This window comes from Acomys russatus, chromosome X (assembly GCF_903995435.1).
Source record: "Acomys russatus chromosome X, mAcoRus1.1, whole genome shotgun sequence".
Classification (NCBI taxonomy): domain Eukaryota; kingdom Metazoa; phylum Chordata; class Mammalia; order Rodentia; family Muridae; genus Acomys; species Acomys russatus.
The window spans coordinates 88312738-88331436 of record NC_067169.1 but is presented as its reverse complement, the minus strand read 5'-3'; the positions used below and the strand labels follow the sequence as shown (position 1 = coordinate 88331436).

The window sequence follows — 18699 nt, the reverse complement described above, 5'->3', positions numbered from 1 at the left end:
CTTTGATATACTACAGGAACTTGCAAATGTGACACAAACTTTCTACCACTAAGGCACCTCTGCACACCCTAAACTTATCTTTAATTTTCAGGTTGAAAGAAGTTCAGTTGTATTGTAATGTTTCTTTGTTGCTGTTTGTGCTCATTGTTACATTTTGTGGACAGAGCTAGAAAACAAGTCCAAGCGTCCATATTCATACATATAGAAAGTTATCTATCATCTACTAGCTCTCATCGTTAGAAATTTATAATTATGAGATAAATATTAACTTTTTCCTTTTATTGAAAATAGATTTTTGCCTCACATAATATATCCTGGTTATGGTTTTCCCTCCCATATCTCCTCCCAGGTTTCTACTCCTCCAGATCTCTCAACTCGCCCTCTCATCTGAATCAAACCATTTTTTTTTGTCTTTCATTAGAAAATTAACAAGATTGTATGGGACATTAATGTAATATAAAGTAATATTGTAGTGTAATATAATACAAAAACTAACACATCAGAATTTGATAAAACAAACAAACAGAAGGAGAAAAGCCCCATAAAAGGCCCAAGGACTAGAGACCCACTTGTTCATACACTCAGGAATACTATAAAAACACCAAACTGGAAGCCATAATCTGTACACAAAAGATCTATCTGTAGAGCCAAAAAGAGAGAAGAAATATAGAAATGAAATAAAAATTAAAATAAGAGAAAATTCAAAAATTAAAAAAGAAGAGCCTTGACATGATGCAATAAGATAATGAATCTGCAAAGGGGCCCTTGTGTGTGTTTTCTGCTGGTTGTCCACTGCTGAGCACACAGCCTACCCTTAGGCACAGGTGTTTCCCCAGTGTGACTCCCTTGGAAACAACTATTTTCATTTGCAAGTGGTTATCAATTGGAGGTAGCTTCTGGATTAGGGATGCGGGCTTGTGTCCTCTTCTCCTAACTTTAGGACCTCATCAAGTGCAGACCCATGTAGGCACTGTGCTTGCTATCTCGGTCTGTCTGACTTCATATGTGTGTTGATCCCGTTGATTTAGAGGCTCTTGTCTTCTTGTCCTCTATCCTCTCTTGTTCTTACACTAGTTCTGCCTCATTGTCGATATTAATTAAATAACATGTATTTTGTTATTTCTTTTCCTTTTTTGAATTTTCTAAGTTCATATACAAGAATAAGAAACCTAGTTTTAAATGACTAGCTATATACGTTAATATACTTTAAATGTCAAAATACACAGAAAGTTGTCTTAGAATATCTGTCATGTATCAATGATAAAATCAAATGCAAAACTTAAAGTTCACTTATTTACCATTTTTTTAACCTTATTTTTTTGTGTTTAAAATTATTTGGGTTCTTTATTTTTTTTTTAAAAATATTACTCACTTAAAACATTTTTTAAATTAATTTATTCTTGTTACATCTCAATGTTTATCCCATCCCTTGTATCCTCCCATTCCCCCTCCCCCCATTTTCCTATTATTCCCCTCCCCTATGACTGTTCCTGAGGGGGATTACCTCCCCCTGTATATGCTCATAGGGTATCAAGTCTCTTCTTGGTAACCTGTTGTCCTTCCTCTGAGTGCCACCAGGTCTCCCCCTCCAGGGGACATGGTCAAATGTGAGGCACCAGAATATGTGAAAAAGTCATTTCCCACTCTCGACTCAACTGTGGAGAATGTTCTGACCATTGGCTAGATCTGGGTAGGGGTTTGAAATTTACCGCCTGTATTGTCCTTGGCTGGAGCCTTAGTTTGAGCGGGACCCCTGGGCCCAAATCTGCCTATCATAATGTTCTACTTGTAGGTTTCTAGGACCCTCTGGATCCTTCTGCTTTGCTATTCTCCCGTCCTTCTCTCATTTAGAGTCCCAATAGGATGTCCTCCCCTCTGTCCCAGTTTCCTGGTAAGTGAAGGCTTTCATGGGACATGCCCCTTGGGCTAGTATGCAGATATAAGTGAGTATATACGATTTGATTCTGAAAGAAATTATGAGGATAATACAGAATTTGAAAACTGAATTGAAGACACTGAAGTATTGAAAATTCAAATGGAAAGAAAGATAGATATTCTTAAAAGTTCAAAGAGTAAAATATGAAACTCAGAGTAAAATTTTTCAAATGAATCAAAAAGAACATCAGGACAAGAAAATAAAGAAGAGAAACTGTATCAAGAAAGGAAAGAAAATTATTTCTACAATGTTCATTTAATGCTTCTAAGTATCTATATGTTTAGGGCTGATGACTTGTATAGGATAGCCTATTAAGGGCTCATCCCTAAGAATGACTGATTATTTTGATCTCAGCAGATAACTCTCTGTAGCTCTTCATTTATGAATGAGGCCTTGTGAGATTTCCTCCATTGTTGATGGCATGTTGTCATTTTTGTGTCCTGTTTGTAAAGCCACAATGTTGAGATTTCATGTGTCTAGCTTTCTTTGTTATATATAAAAGACACTATTTCAAGAAAAAAATATTACTCACTTTTGTGGTTATATTATTGATTTCAGAGAGATTTTTATTCTATTTGAAATCCTAATTTTTAATGCTCTGAAATAATGCTTGGAATATTATAAACGCCTGATCTTTCAAATGCCTGATAAAAGTGCCAAGTGAAACCACAGTAGTGATTCTTTTGGAGTCATTTATCAGTTTCTTTCTTCTCCTGAAATTACTTTTCTTGCCTTCATATGTAAATGATTAAATTCTACTATTGATTTTCCCAAAAAAATAATTATCTTTCTTTTTAATTGATGTGCATGTAAGTCTACAAAACAATCTCAAGATCTTAAAATTATTTTTTTGGTTATTTCTCCGTTGCTCATGGTATTCACACAGCTATACAGTCTCTCTTTTTCTTTGTTTAAATAAGTTAAAATTTTTCATTTTAAAACTACACCTTTTTTTAAAAAAAACGGGTTTTTATTTCTAAATTGAAGATATTTCTTCCTATTCTTTATTCAATTCAGAAATAGAAACCTGTTTTTTCACAGATATATTTTTTAAAATGGAAAATTTTAGCTTATTTAAACAAAGAAAAAGAGATTGAATAGCTATATGCATAGTGTTATCTCGCTCAATTTTTCTGTACCGATTTATGTTTTATTTGTTGGAATTTCTTTGTATTTTTCCTAGAGTTGCTTTAATAAAATTTTATTTCTGTATTTTAATTTTTTCAAAATAAGTGTGAATAGATATATGAATTTTCCTCTGGTCATTACTCTGAGTAGATCCCATAGTTGTTATATGAAATGCTTCTTTTAGCAAACTTTAAGTTCTAGGACAGCCAAGTCTACACAGAGAAACCCTGTCTAGAAAAACCAGAAAGAGAAAAAAGAGTCTAAACCTATTTTATAACTCCAAAATGTAATGGTCTTAAAATTTTGTTGTTAATAATTTCCAGCATGATTACTTTGTTATTAGAAAGTACTTTTGTAATATTTTCTTTTTTTTATTTTATTTGTTTTGTAATATTTTCATTTGGCCTCATCTATAATTAATATTTGTGAATGCTTCATGTACATGTAAGAAGATATACTCTTTATAAATGTGCAAAGCTATATACCATAAGATTTGTACTCATATATATTTTGTCCTGCCTCCACGTACTCTCTTGACAGAGTCTCACTTTATAGTCTCGGCTTGCTTTGAACTCACTATGTAATCCAATATGGTCTTGAATTGATGATGATTCTGGTGAGTCAGCCCCCTGAATGGTGTGTGTAGAGGTACATACCATCATGCACCTTCTCCCTGTCTCTAGGCTTCCTTGTATTGAGTATATCTTAAACTTATTTCCTTCTTTTGAATGCTTTATTTATGAAGTTTATCATTATTATAGAACGTACATATTATCTCACCTGCTGCCTATTTGCTGTTAATTGTATCTTTTATCATTAAACACATTTTTCTTCTTACTGTTTTCCTTGGAAACTGATTTTTGTCAGATATCAAAATCACAATGTCTTCGTTTATCAGTGTTTTGTTTGTACACTTTGTTTCACCCTTTTGCTTTAGCCATCATTAATCACTGCTTCTCATGGTATTATTTAAGAACAAGTTTTCCCCCACCGAGACATAATTTTTCTGTTTAACCCTGGCTGTCCTGGAGCTTCCTTTGTAGACCAGGCTGACCTAGAACCCAGAAATCCACCTACTCATTACCTCTGGAGAGCTAGAGTTAAAAGCGTGCCTTTTAGCAAGAACAACTTTTTAAAAAAGCAAATATGTAATTATTCCCAGGTGTCAGATTGCCTTATGAAAGTATTTATTTAAATATATTTAATTTTATTTGAGGTTTTTTATTTTTATTAGTTTTCATCTGCTTGATTTTTATTAGTATATATATTATACAAAATAATAGACTAAATCATGAAATTATATATATATATAATATATATATATATATAGTTTTGCTCATATTCACCCCTAATTCTCCACCTTGAATTCCATCCTCTTCTCAAATAGACATTGATACACTTTCACATCATTTCATATCTATCAGTCATGAATTTGTCCATTGCTTATGTAACTCTAGACTCTTCATATGAGAGGAAATCAATGATAAATTTCTTTCTTGATCTGAAATACTATGATAAAATTTGCAACAAATGTGTTCTATTATGACGTACTCTAGATACAGGTGAGGGGTATTTGCATCTTTGTTGTTGATTTCTACTGTTTTTAGGCCAAGAGCATCTTCTCAAATGTACCAAAGCATCCTTTGTTTCAAGGGCATCAGGTGAAGAGTGGAAGGGTATACGGAGACAGTTGGTGGTGCTTATATGTGATGTTTCTGTCCTGGAAAATACCTTTTAATCTCTTTATGCTTCCACTGTCTTTTTATTTTCTTCTAATGTCAGTTCTCTCTCTTTTGTTTCTCCCCCCCTCCTTTCTACCTACAGAAAAATGAATTTTTCTTGAGATTTATGCACACTTTTAGGTCTGTGACCTGAAGCTCATCTTAGAAACTTTTCAGAGTGTACTTTTTAACAGTGTTTTAAGATGAATCTCAGACTTTCTAATATACTTCTTTTTACGTTTGTTACATCCTTTCTTGCAACTTTTTTTTATAGCCTGCCTTTCATCTACCAAAAAAGCATGCAGAGGGGAGCTCACAGTAGAAACTATACATTTGATGTTGCTGTTTCACTTCATTTTTGTGACCTCTTCTTCATTAATGTTGGAGATGTAAAAGGTAAAATAACCAGTGAGAGGTGAAACACTGGTGCTTTGAGGTAAATATGTCACTGAACCTCAGTGGAGATAGAAAAAATGTACTTCCTAAGAATGCCTTATAGAAAGACTGATAAGATTAGGTACTGCCACCCTAGACTTGGGAGTGGCTAATTAATTTTTAAGTGCCATAAGAGATTATGTTCTACACACACTATTCTTTTATGATTTTTAGACTAAATACTATTTTAATAATATTTTCAATCTAATTCCATTATGCATTTTGGGAAAGTTGCTGAACATCTCTCTTTTCTTCTACAGGAAGATGAGTATATTAACAATTATATTTGAACTGTACTCTCAAATTTTGTAGTTAAGGTACTTATAGAGAGACAAATACATTAGTGACACTTGGGGTGACACCTACTTGGGAGTCTTAGGCAGGAAGTGTGCAAGATCTTTAATTCATTAATTTATATTTGTCATTCGTATTTTTTATTGCTTAATGGTTTTCTTTTAAATTTTCTGAGTGTATAAGGGTGTTTTGCCTAAATGTATGTCTGTGCACCACATGCAAACCTTACTGACTGCACGGGTCAAAGGAGGGCATCAGGTCCCATGGGACTGCAATCACAAATAATTGTGAGCTGCCATGTAGGTGCTGGGAATTGAATCCAGGTCCTCTGGAACAAAATACAGAATTTTTTAGCAGAACTCTATGTGATTTTGTTTTCTTTAGTCATTATGTATTAGCCAAAACCAAAACTTAGATTAAAATGAACAAAGCAAAGAGATGGCAGGAAATTAAAAAGGGAAGCCTCTCTAAAAACCTCTGAAGCTGAGTTTTATGGTTGTGATATGAACTTGCAGTTACATGCTCAGAAATTAATTTTATACATCATCTCCTTATAAAAATCTGAATTATAGACTACACAAATAAGAAGAGCAACTGTTATGAAGTGCCTATTTTGTACCAACTATTTAGTTTGTCAACAAAAATGATTAGTATGCTGCGGGTGTAGTAGTGATTGAGCACTTGTCTAGAGTAAATGAGGCCCTGGGTCAAATTCTATGTGGCTCAGAAACACTTCTTACAATAAATTTATTAAAGAAGACAAGTTTGATTTTCCTTTTATGTATTAGTGATGCTACTTATGGTAAGTGTGCTGGCCCAAATACAGGGAGGGCTGGCATTTTGCCACTATCCCATTATGTATGGTTATTCATTATTTATAAATGTCATTGGGAAATAAAATACTCATGTATAATTTTCAATGTATTATAAAATGGCTGGTTTAAGTTTTCAAAACTCTGCTAAAATTTTATTTTGCAACTCTCAACAAAATCCAGTCAATTTTTACTACTTACATTTTGCTTTACTCTTTGTTTTCCAAATTCTATAGGTAAATTATTAACTGTATGAATGTAAATAATGAGGATTAGAACAAACTTAAAGAAAAATGTGAGACTGAGAAAGGAATAGAATTGTACTCACCATAAAGAATTGCAAGCAGAGACAGGGGCATAACAAGTAGTCCCACCAGCATATCAGCAATGGCTAGGGACATTAAGAAGTAATTAGTTGCATTGTGCAGTTTCTTCTCCATGCTTACTGCCATGATAACGAGAATGTTGCCCCCTATTGTCATGATTATAATCACGACGATTGAAAGTGCTGGCCAGTTTTGTACCCCGTCCGGGAATTGAAACAAGCGTCCACCATCGGAGGAATTAAAAGTGTCAGTTACTATAGCTTCTACTGGACTTATGGAAATATCGAATTGCCAAACCAATAGGCCGATTAGGTGCACACTGAAAATAAAAAGAAATGAAAAGAAAAGACAATCAGGCATTGCTCACACACAATATATCACTTCTAATATACAATATTCCCTTCCCCCCCACCACCATTGTGTCCATGACTACCTCCATCCTTATCCTTCTCATTTTTGTCATTAAACTTCTACTATAAATTAGGATCATAGTTAATAATATATACATATATATAGTATAATCACATTTGATTACATAGAAAACCCATAATAATTCAGTTCTGATTTATTCCCATTATGTAGCTGAAAAAATGGAGTATAAAAGGTTATGACACTTTCTCAAGCCAATGTACCCAAGTGAGTGGCAGGACCAGGAGCCATCATAAGGTCTGATTTCAGACTATATTCAACTTTTACTGAAGTCCGAAATCACACACACACAAAATTATTTGACTTGGTATAATGATTTATTATTTTCTTTCATATATTTATTTTATTTTATTATAAATAATATAAATGCAGCTTCAAAATATTTTCATATAAGTAATAAAGTACTTTGAGCATGCCACCCTAGCATTCTTCAGTAGATTTCCCTTCCTCTCCTGCTCCCTGTCCCTCTAGTCCCCTTTGTTCCCTAGACAGGTTTGCTTCTATTTTCATGTCTTCTATTCATACATGATTATGTCAATCTAGGAAGTAAATGCTCTGCAAATGAGTGAAAATATGTGGTATTTGTCTTTCAGAGACTGGCTTATTGTTTTATTCTCTTTTTCTTTTTAAACATATCTATTTTCTTTTTTAAAGAATAAAACAATATACAAACAATAAGATGAAACAAATATTGTTTTATTCTTTGTATTTTTTAAATATTAAATGCCTGGAACTATCCATTAAAATAGTTGTGATAGAAATAATGGGTAATTTCCTTAAAAGACCCGGTAACCAGACAAGATAGCGGTAGTTGATTTGTGCTGTTCTAAACTTAAAAGAAACTATAAATTATGAACAGAACAATTTTATAAATGTGTTCTGAAAGATGCTATGACAACAGTACATATTCATTTCTTTTTAGAAATATTTTTAAGCTCTCATATTTACAAAGTGAATTTCTGCTCATTGTCAGTTTCTTGCTTTGTGCTTCAAACTTTCTTGATCTCTACTACTTACTTCATTTGTGTCTTGGTTTTCATGGACTTATTCTAGGCTTAAGAGTATTGCATGAAAAGGATTGATTCCCATAGGCAAAGGTAGGAATTATATTTCTTAAATCATTTTAATACATATTTTATATTGATTCTTCATAAGACTTTCTACCAGTAAGAATGTCAGGATAAATGGCAATCTAAGAAGTGTACATTTCCCTTTTGTAAATTTAAAATAATTTCCCTCATAGTGATGAGATTTATTTAAGTTACAAACACAAATGTTATCTCAAGATATGAGATTCTAAGGTGTGTCCAACAAAACAAACACACTCCTCTTCCCTGATAAGAATAAGGCAACAATCACATTCAAAATTTTTTATTTGAAAAATATTTGTGACTGGCTATTTTCTGGATGAGATATGTGTATGTGTGTATGTATGTATGTATGTATGTATGTACATGCATGTATATACTTCTATCTTATATCATCTATCTATTTATCTATCATCTGTATATTATTTTCAGTTATTGCATAGGAGCAAAAGGATTGGGGACTTCTCAGTTATGCTGCTCAGGGTTTACACATTGTACTCCTGAAATAGTAGGTTTGGGTTAGGTGAAATTCATAGTGGCTTTGCTCTTGTATCTGATTCTTTACCTTTTTTTCCCCTTGCATTCTATTGAATTCAACTATTGGGTCATTCTAGGATCACCATGTTTTGCCCTGGCCAGTTAGTTCCACTCTCTATCCTTGCCTTCTGATCTCTAGCATCCTATCCATCTTTTTACAGAATCAGTTACTTATAAGAACATCCTCTTGTCCCCTTCTCTCTTTTTCTGCAGTTCAGCATATATCTATCCTAAGCTGACCTGTCTCAGTTGGCTTAGTGTCAGTTTATAGGCATGCAGCCCACAATAGGCAACTATTTCATTTTCCTAATTGTCCAGTTCATACAAGAAAGAAAAGGGAGTAACCGCTCTAAGCTTTACTCATAAAAATCAGAATAATTTGAACTGAGGCTATTATTTCCATTTCATTCCAGTAGATGAGTTTTTAAAATTTAGTGGGATGTTAGATGATTCTTATTCTCCATCTATTATTTTTAAATAGAAATTATTAACCTTTTTTGATACAGGTCACAGAGTTGCCTGGCCTTATGTAAGCATTTTTACATTGCCAAGTAAGTAATCCTAAAAGTAACTTTGCTGTTGTTATTAAAATAAGTAAAAAATTCTTACAGGACTGGGTGCACCGCATCGCTCAGGTTCACCATGATTGCTTCAGTCTTAAGCAACCAGAGGTTCAAACTGAGAATTGGGAAATTAACAGACTGGTTTCATTCCCTGAGGAGAGAAAAAAAGAAAAGAGAAAGAACATTAGTTAAAGTTGCAAGCAACTTGCGTACCAAAAAAATTAAATAAACTAAGTCAATACTTAATTTAACAAACAGGAAAACATGTTATATGAAATTAATAAAATGGCTAAGAATAATTTTTCACTTATTTATAGGCACACAACTATCCATTCTTCTAAAAAAATTCACATCTAGGATCTAGTGATGGGTGTCTTCACTGCACATTCCATTTTTAGAGTACACAAAGCTTTAAATAAATGTTTTGAGAAGGGAGTTCAGAATAGATCCTTGAGATTTGCAAATAATTGGGGAAACATATACAATTTAAAATTAATTTACATTTCTAAAAGTAAAAAGTTTCATCTTGTAGAAAAACGAAAACATAACAAATTTCAAGAGTTTGTATAACATGAGCATATTTTATACATTTCTAATTTTCTTTTTTCTTCAAAATGATGCAAGTGGCGCTTATATAGAGAGTTCTATTTATACTTTTGTATTAACCAACTATATTCACCAGAGGGCAGCAATAGCTGGTTTATAACCAAATAAATACACCACTCAAGTTTTATTATATTAAGTTTAGCAGTCACTCTATGCAAAAAAGAGTTAGTAGCTAATTAATAAAACATTAAATCCCCAGCAGAAGAAGTAGTATTGAAAATTGAAAACAAAAGGTCGGTTGTGTTAGGTGATGGAACCAAAACTCCTGGCTTCTTTTGTGGATTCAGAAGTGACACTACGTCTTCAAGCAACTTATAGAAGAATTTCAGAGTGCATGCTCTTTGTTTCTATAAGCTGTCTTTCAAAGGATTGTTTGTGATATCACAAAGTATTGATGTATTAGATTACTCATCATTTATTACTATATTTGGTATGTTTAAATCTTTGTTGAGAAATAAATTGTTCCAGAAAAAAAAAAAAACCTGCCATTTGCTGAGTAGAGCCCCACTATCCATCTTTACACCAACACTGGGGAAATAGCATGAGTCCTGTTGACTAACATGGTAATTTCTTGGTTTTTCTTTGCAGAGAATTATAACTAAGAACAGACAGGTCAAAGCAATCTACTCTCTATTCTTCCTTTTCTGGGTTTTTCAGTTTGGACTTGACTATACGTTCTTGCCATGCCAAAAACATAGCTAATAAGTCTATCCATCCTCAGTTTATAAAATGATTTTCAAGAGTCAGGACTGTTAAGGTTTTCAAGTTGCATGTACTAATTTGTCAATGAGCAAAAGTGTGTGTGTGTATTTAAATGTGTGTAAGCATTACATAGCTTGAGAACACAGCCTAATTTTGCAGTGTCCATTTTATGTTGTTTATATTTATTTTTAATGAATATGAAAATGAAAATCTGTCTTGATAATCTTTGCTTGGTGGTCTTAGCTTCTTTCAAAAACTTGGAATCAAAATTTCACTAGAATACGGTGTATTTCCCTGTTTCTCAGCTCATTTAACAGACCTTTCCCCCTAGTCATTAAAATTATCAATTTAATCTTTCTGCCTTTACTCTTCAACATCTACCTTTTGATTCTATCAAAACCATTTTATTACACTATTGAATACATACAATCTGACTTTCTAATGAGCAGAGACTCAAAATATTTTCTGAGAGTGATCTCAGCAAAGGCCATTTTATCTGATAGGATGCCACCAGACAACATATAACTCCCCCCTTATTTTTGAGATGTGGAAATAGGTGAGGAAAAAAAATGGTAAAGGATACCAATAAACATCAGGGTCCTTTAGCCCTTCACTCTTTGTCTCTTTAAAATATAAAAAGGTTTTCTTTTTAGTAATGCTAGAAGTTCTAAAATTCTGTTTAATACTGATTGTTCAAGTATCTACAAATTAGTATAATTAAGTGTCAAAATAGTGTAAAATGCACTATGTTCCAATAAGAATATTCTAGGACAAAATCAATTGTACTTGCTATAGCTACATTGATCTCGTGAAACATTTTTTACACACATTCTTAACTCTGGTAGAATTCAACTATTGTTCCATGAAATACTATGTTTACTTAAAAATTAACCAACTGTATATTATTGCCATTATAAATAAAGATAAAATTCTAAAGCAACAAGTACTTATTTTCTTAGGTGCCATATTTGTTTGAAAAACAGTAACTATAAATATTATTACATACATAGACCTCCCAATTTTTTAACTAAAATTACTTGAAATCAAATCTTGTTTTCCTATCCCGCTAAAATGTGTTCCCTTTAATTAATCTTAGCTCTTTTTTTTTTTCCAGTATTAAGGAAAAAAATGCCTGTCCTCTATCACAAAACTAGAACAACCATTAAAAATTTACATTTAAAAAGTTGACTGAACCAAATAGAAAATTCTTTTGACGTGTTTGTAGAGGTTGAGGTACAAAATATGGGAAGAATGAATTACATAACTTACGTTAGGTGAATTCTGCTTCATTATAAAATATATTTTGAAATAATGCATATTCTGCATATTTAACATAAGTGTTTGTAGAATTACAAAGAACAGAGAGGATGCAAACATTTTCAAGCCTCAAATAACTAAAAAGAGAATCAAACAAAAAACTATACTTTCTGATTTACAACTCTCATATTCTACTTATCTTTCAAAATGGAACCTTAGTAGTTACATAAGCACAAACAGAACACTTGTGAGTTCCAACATTTGAACTTGAGAAGATTTGTGTTTTGTGAATTTCTATAAACTCCATTTTTAGTAATTAATGAAGTGGCTACACTTTAAACATAATTATAAGACTCCCATAGACACTGTGGGCATTTAAGCACAAGTGTGTGAGGGGACAGAAAAATATTAACCTAAATTTAATTAATTTTCTCAGTTATGAAATGATAATAATAGGAGGTTAATTAACAGAAATGAATTCAATATCAGTAATTACTCATGTCAGCTTCTTTCTTCTTCCTGCAGCATTTATCACAGACATTTTGATGCAGTCTCTAAAGCATTGTAGGATATTTAAGTATCTATAACAGATTTTGCTAAGGCAAAATTGGGGGAAAATGCTTATTTCCATGCAGTTTTTAATAGTATGATTTTACATCAGATATTAATTAACAAGCATCTTAAACATAAAGTCAAATACTAAAACAGCAAACATTATATTTAAACATTGCTTATTAAATATATGATTGTATGTTAATAGATTACAACTGTCATTAGTACATGTTATAAAAATCATGTGAACCTTTGAAATTCTTAAACCAAAATAAAATTTCCATTAAATATTCAAAAACAAATTTCAAACTGTCAAAAATACACCAAAATACTTAAAGCCCTAATCAGTAATTATCTTTAAAATAATTAAAATAAAGTTAAAACACTTTGGGGAATGAAGACTGTCTACTTCGTGTGTGTGTGTGTGTGTGTGTGTGTGTGTGTGTGTGTGCGCGCCTATGAGTGTGCCTGTGTGTGTATGTGCGTGAGACTGTGTGTGTGTGTGTGTGTGTATCCTCTTTCTATTTCAGTTAATTAGGCAAGTATAGTATATAAAGTACTTGATGTAGGGTACGAGTAAGTGAGACTTGGAACAGTGGAAAATTAAAAAGAATAAAATCTTCCCCAACCATAGAGTGTGGGCTTATAACTCTATATACATTATGTTTGAAGAAAAAAGGACTTTAGACCTTCGTGGGAAATCTTGAATGTTTATTTTCCCTACACCCTCTAAAACTAACCCTTTCATATGGGTTTATATTCTTAGCTTTCTGGAAAATCTGTCAGGTAACCATGGTGATAAAGAACATTATTTCACTCAATCTAAAGAGAATAAATCTGACGTGAAATTTTTATCAATATGTAGATACACAGTAAACAGACGATTCCTGTGTGACTTTTTAAGGTTTGCTTACTTTTTGAGACACGGTTTCTCTGTGTAGCCCTGGCTGTCTTGGAACACACTCTGTAGACTAGGCTGGCCTCAAACTCAAGAGATCTGGCTGCCTCTGCCTCCCAAGTTCTGGCACTAAAGGTGAGAAATTGCTATCACCTGGCCCTGTGTGTCTTCTAAAAACCACATTTATTTATTTAAGTGTGTGTGTGTGTGTGTGTGTGTGTGTGTGTGTGTGTGTGAGAGAGAGAGAGAGAGAGAGAGAGAGAGAGAGAGAGAGAGAGAGAGAGAGAGAGAGAGAGAGAGAGAGAGAGAGAGAGAGAGAGAGAGAGAGAGAGAGAGAGAGGAGAGAGAAGAGGGAGAGAGGGGGAGAGAGAGAGAGAGAGAGAGAGAGAGAGAGAGAGAGAAGGAGGAGAGGAGGGAGAGAGCATGTGTGTGTGTACTCACATGCATGCCATGGATGAAGTGTGAAGGTTGGGGGAAACTTAGCAGAAGTCACTTCTTTCCTTCTACCATGTGGGTCTTGAGGGTTGAACTCAGGTCATACGGCTTGTTGTAGGGTTGTAGGCACTTTCACTGACTGAGCCATTTTGCCCACCTCTTGTCTGACTGTGTATGATAAATCATTTAAGAACTGAACATGTAACATGGCATCTAAAGTTTTGATTTTTTAGTTTTCAATGATCAAAACTAAAGACTCATAATTTCAAGTATTTTCTCTCTGGACCACTATGGAAAAGGGATATAAAAATCAGAGAAGCTAGAGGAAAGATAGCAGTATTGTGAAATGCTCCTGTGGATATGACATGGCCAATGTAATTAGGAAGGCAACACCTTATCTGTGAGGCAACTAGGGCTCCAAGGCCCATGTAATAGGGAAGACAAAGCATTTGTAGCTACCTTCCCAGGATCTGTCCCCAAAATAAAACTCCAAAGTAGGAGAAGAGCTAGCTGGAAAGAAGATGAGCTGCAGGAATGGAGATGATAGAAGAAAGTATAGGTGTGAATATTACCACAATATAATCTATATACGTATGAAACTGACAAAATTTTATATGCTAATGAAATAGTCTTTCTGATTATTATATGCACTCAAACTTTTAGCAGATGGCTAGATCAAAAATGAAATTGTCACAAATGTTCAGATTTCTCCTGTGAAGAAAATAATCGTGTACGTATTTATAACAGTTTGGGGAATACTCATGTAATCCAGAAAATATCCTTAGGACTAAGGCATTTTGCATGAACATTCTTTTTATTTTTTAATGTTCTAAAGATATTTTGTAATAAAGCACACATTTTCAATCTAAAAATATTCATGTTTGCCATGTATAGTCACATCGTGTAATTCTTTATGATTTGATAGGAAATTTTCCAGAGATTACAGTCTATTGAAATCCTTTCCTATCTGTAAACAAAGACACTTCCAATATGGGAAACTAATTTATAAATGCATTCTACAAATTTAAATGAGACCAAAGACTCCATTTTCCGTTTTTAAGGTCTCAACTCAATCTAAAAGCTTGAATTCACAGAACTCTTGAGAGCGAAAAATTACAAGTGATCAAATGATCTTGTCTTCTGGTGGGTCTATATTTAAGTCCCTTTGACGAGTGTGACAGTTGATGTTCTTTAGAAGAATTTTCAACAGACGTAGTTTCAAAACCCTCCCCTGTTCATCAATCTGTTCTTTCTGGAAATGTTATTTTGCACCAGGTGAAAGAGCCTGGGGCTAATAGACATCAGTGGAAAGAAAAAATCCCTCACTGAGTCAGACAAGGAGTCTATGGTTCAGGCTTAAGGCAGTTAGCTTATCAGGTTTTTGCTAGGCTTGCCTAGAATGCAGTCAGTGCCTCACACCTAAAACTGGGCACTTGCGAGTAGGGTGGCAAGAGGGAAACATCACACTTCTGACTACGCAGCTACATATGTTGGGAGATGGTATAATTTCTCCTTTGAAAACAGAGGGGGCAGCATTCAGGGGATGGTGCTTATCTGGAAATTTCATTAGATCTCATAACATTAATATGATTATTTAAGGTGAAAACAGTTCTTACCAATATCTATACTCCCCTACTCTCCTGTCAAGAAAATAATGAGTATTGAGGCAAGTAGAACCTTTCCTCTTGTATTTGCCTGCAGTTGAAAATTTCTTCCTTATTTGTGTTTTCTAAATTCTTCTGCTTGATATATGTTATGAGAGGTTTGTCTTTTGTTTTGTGGTGTTGAGATGGCCTAGACCTCATGTCATGACTACATACTCAGGCCTCATAAAGCAGTTATTGTGAAATTGAACAAGAATCTAAAAAGCATCTAAGATTACAACAGCATCAATTACAACAGCAAGACCTATTTCATTCACTTAAAATAATAACTCTAGAATAGTTTGCAAATTAATAGAACTAAAGTTGCTACTGCAAATCATCCCACAGTTGTAATAACAAACATTGAGGGAATCTGTCACAGTGGGAAGCATGCCCAGCAATTTGAAGCTGTTTCTCCATAGGTGGTAGCAGAATTCTGCCTAAATTATCTCAGCCAAAGTATCCTTATAGCAAAATAAACTAAAGACTCAGAAAGAGCAGAGCGTAAGGGGAAACCATATGTTAATGTATGTGTTGGAGACCAATTCCAACTGACTTGCAAGACTGAAAACTGTACAACCAAATTTCTGTGTGTTCAAACATTTATTGATTGCCTATTATGTGCTAGGCGCTCTGCCAGATGCTGTCCATATGGTGGAAAGCAAGGCAGAAAAGCCCCTGCTCTCACAGAGCTTACAGTCTAGCACAGCAAACAGACAATAAACCTATCAGGGGTGTAATCATTGCTGTGAATCAAAAAGAATCTCGTAATAAGAAAAAGTGTAACCGGAGGAAAGATACCAGGCAGATTTATAGCTGTACGTATCCATAGATAGAGGCCATTCCAGCTATTATTAAACACAGATACACAGTTACTTTACACTGACATTGCAAGCACATGTCAGTTATCACTAGTGAGAATACTTCTGTTTGCTTTGATTTTTACAAACTCGAAACAAAGTTCCCTTTAATTTCGTGAAGGTACATACAATCCAACTTTGCTGTATCACAAATGCATTTCCTGCTTAGGTTTAAAGTGAAGTGCTCTCATCCACAGGAAGATGTTGCTTCCTGTCTTATTTAATTAAGAACTCATACACTCTGGGCTGTCTAGCAGGCCTTGAAAGTTGTTGACGCTCCAGTTGAGTCAAGAAAAGCGAAAAGTTCAATCAGTTGCCCAGATGTATTTATTGCCCAATAACTATGTACTTGGATACATCTGGACAGCCGAATGAACTCTTAACTCCCCATCTCTCCAACAGTTCTTCATTTCATAACCTTAGGTATTCCTAGATAAAGAGGAGAAAATGAACAAAGGCACTATTCGGAGTTGAAGCATTGATTAGTCTTTCAGGTTTTGCAATTCCACATCAAGAGAAAGCAATCTCTGCTACAAGTATATAACATAGTACTAGAAAGAGTACTTACACCATCAGCTAGCAATAATACTTATACAAAACAGACTCATCATAAAAAATGAAAATGTCTGACAAATACAGAAAATTCAATGGACAAGTTGAACGTGCATAATTTTACTTGTTAAATATAACATACTAAAAATATCCTGTTGTATAATACATGGGTCATTAGACTGGTCAGTAGAAGATAATGGTTTCAGGCTTGACTCTACTCCTCAGTTGAAATGTACCTTAGACTTAATAATCAAACTTCTTTGAGTCTCAATGCTTCCCCCATTTCATTATAAAGTTGATATAGAAACTTATATGTAGATTCTATTTGTCATTTCCCACGTAATGTAAAAAATTACATATACCTGAATGTGCCTGCTGATTTAAAAGGAGTGTAAGGGTGATTTGGGAATATTTTCACAATGCAGCCCATATATTATGCGAATTATGTATACTCAGCATTTAGCATCTGTTTTTTCGACTTTCTTAGACTAAAAACTTCAAAGATCACATAAAGTCATAAAAAAATTAAGACTCATTTTTTTTTATTTGTGATTTTCTGACTTTAAAAGTCCTGTGCCAAGATTGAGGGAATGGCCAAGCAACGACTGGCACAACTCGAGACACACTCCATGGGAGAGAGCCAACCCTGTCAGTATTAATGATACTCGGCTATGCTTGTAGACAGGATGTTTTCTAGCTTAACTGTTTTCCGAGAAGCTTCATCCAGCAGCTGATGAAAACAGATGCAGAGACCCAGAGTCAAACAATAGACTGAGGTCTGGGAGGGTTTCTTTTTTCATCTTTTATTGTTTCATTTTTAGCATATACATTTATATTATTACACATGAATAAAATAAAACATAGAGCAGGAAGAATCACGAGACAATCAGGAATTATATAAATGTTACATTCATAGAGATTTGCCTATTTGTATTTGGCAAACTTGAAGTAAACATCTTTTCTATTTGTTGGGTCTAAAATTATGAATCAAAATCAATATCTATCATATCTCATCTCTAGGTAGATGTTTTAAGTTGATAATGATGAGATGTGCTGGAGATTGATTTACATTCAGAATTTGAGATGCACCAAGATAAGAAAGTGTTTTCTTCAAAGCTGTCAAAAACAAATAGCCAAAATGCTAAGAATGTAGCATTTATATAATTTCGGATTGTGCCATGGTTCTTCTTGCTATAGGTAGTTTATTGTATATACGTGTAATAATATAAATGTATATTTAAAAAACAAAAAGGCATTTAATTAATAAAAAATATGCTTTTAGATCAAGATAGCGATCAAGGAGTTTATGGAAGAGTGGGAAGATTGAGGGAGCTAAAGGGGTCAAGGACACCACAAGAAGCCCTAGAGAATCAACTCACCTGGGCCCATGGGGGCTCACAGAGACTGAACCACTAAGCAAAGAGCATGCGTAGGTTGGATTTACACCCGCTACACATATGTAGCAGACAAGCAGCTTCATCATTATCTCATTTCCCTAATAATGGGAGTAGCTGCTTTCTGTTGCCTGCCTCTGGATCCCATTCCCCCAGCTGGGCTGCTTTGACTGACCTCAGTGGAAGGGGATGTGATTAGTTCTGCTGAAACTTGATGTGCCAGGGTGGGTTGGTTACCCCTGGGGCCCTCCCCTTCTTTGAGAAGAAGGAAAGGGTGAAACAGGGAGGCATGAGTGTAGGACTTGGAGGAGAGGAAGGAGGGGGTTGGGATCAGGCTACAAAATGACTAAAGAAATAAGTAAGCCAAACAAAAATAAAAATCAAAATTCTTTGCCTAAAATAATTACAGAAAAGTACATTTTAAGCAATACTGGATTTGGGGGAGGCACTTTCATACCCATCTTCCATTTTATTATCTTACACTTCAGCTAGAACAGTGGTTTTCAACCTGTGGCTTGCGACTCCTTTGGG

The 18699-nt window shown here is 34.1% G+C and overlaps 1 protein-coding gene across 2 annotated transcripts in view; it reads right to left on the bottom strand.

The window, feature by feature from the left end:
- Htr2c (5-hydroxytryptamine receptor 2C) overlaps positions 1 to 18699 on the bottom strand; it is a 247234-nt gene that overhangs the window by 107876 nt on the left and 120659 nt on the right. For both annotated transcript variants that reach the window (XM_051140859.1, XM_051140860.1), the window contains exons 3-4: positions 9316 to 9420; positions 6655 to 6971 (exon numbers count right to left, since the gene is read on the bottom strand). In XM_051140859.1, the coding sequence (XP_050996816.1) occupies positions 6655 to 6971; positions 9316 to 9350 (352 nt within the window). In that variant the 5' untranslated portion in view covers positions 9351 to 9420. The remainder of the gene's footprint in view (positions 1 to 6654; positions 6972 to 9315; positions 9421 to 18699) is intronic.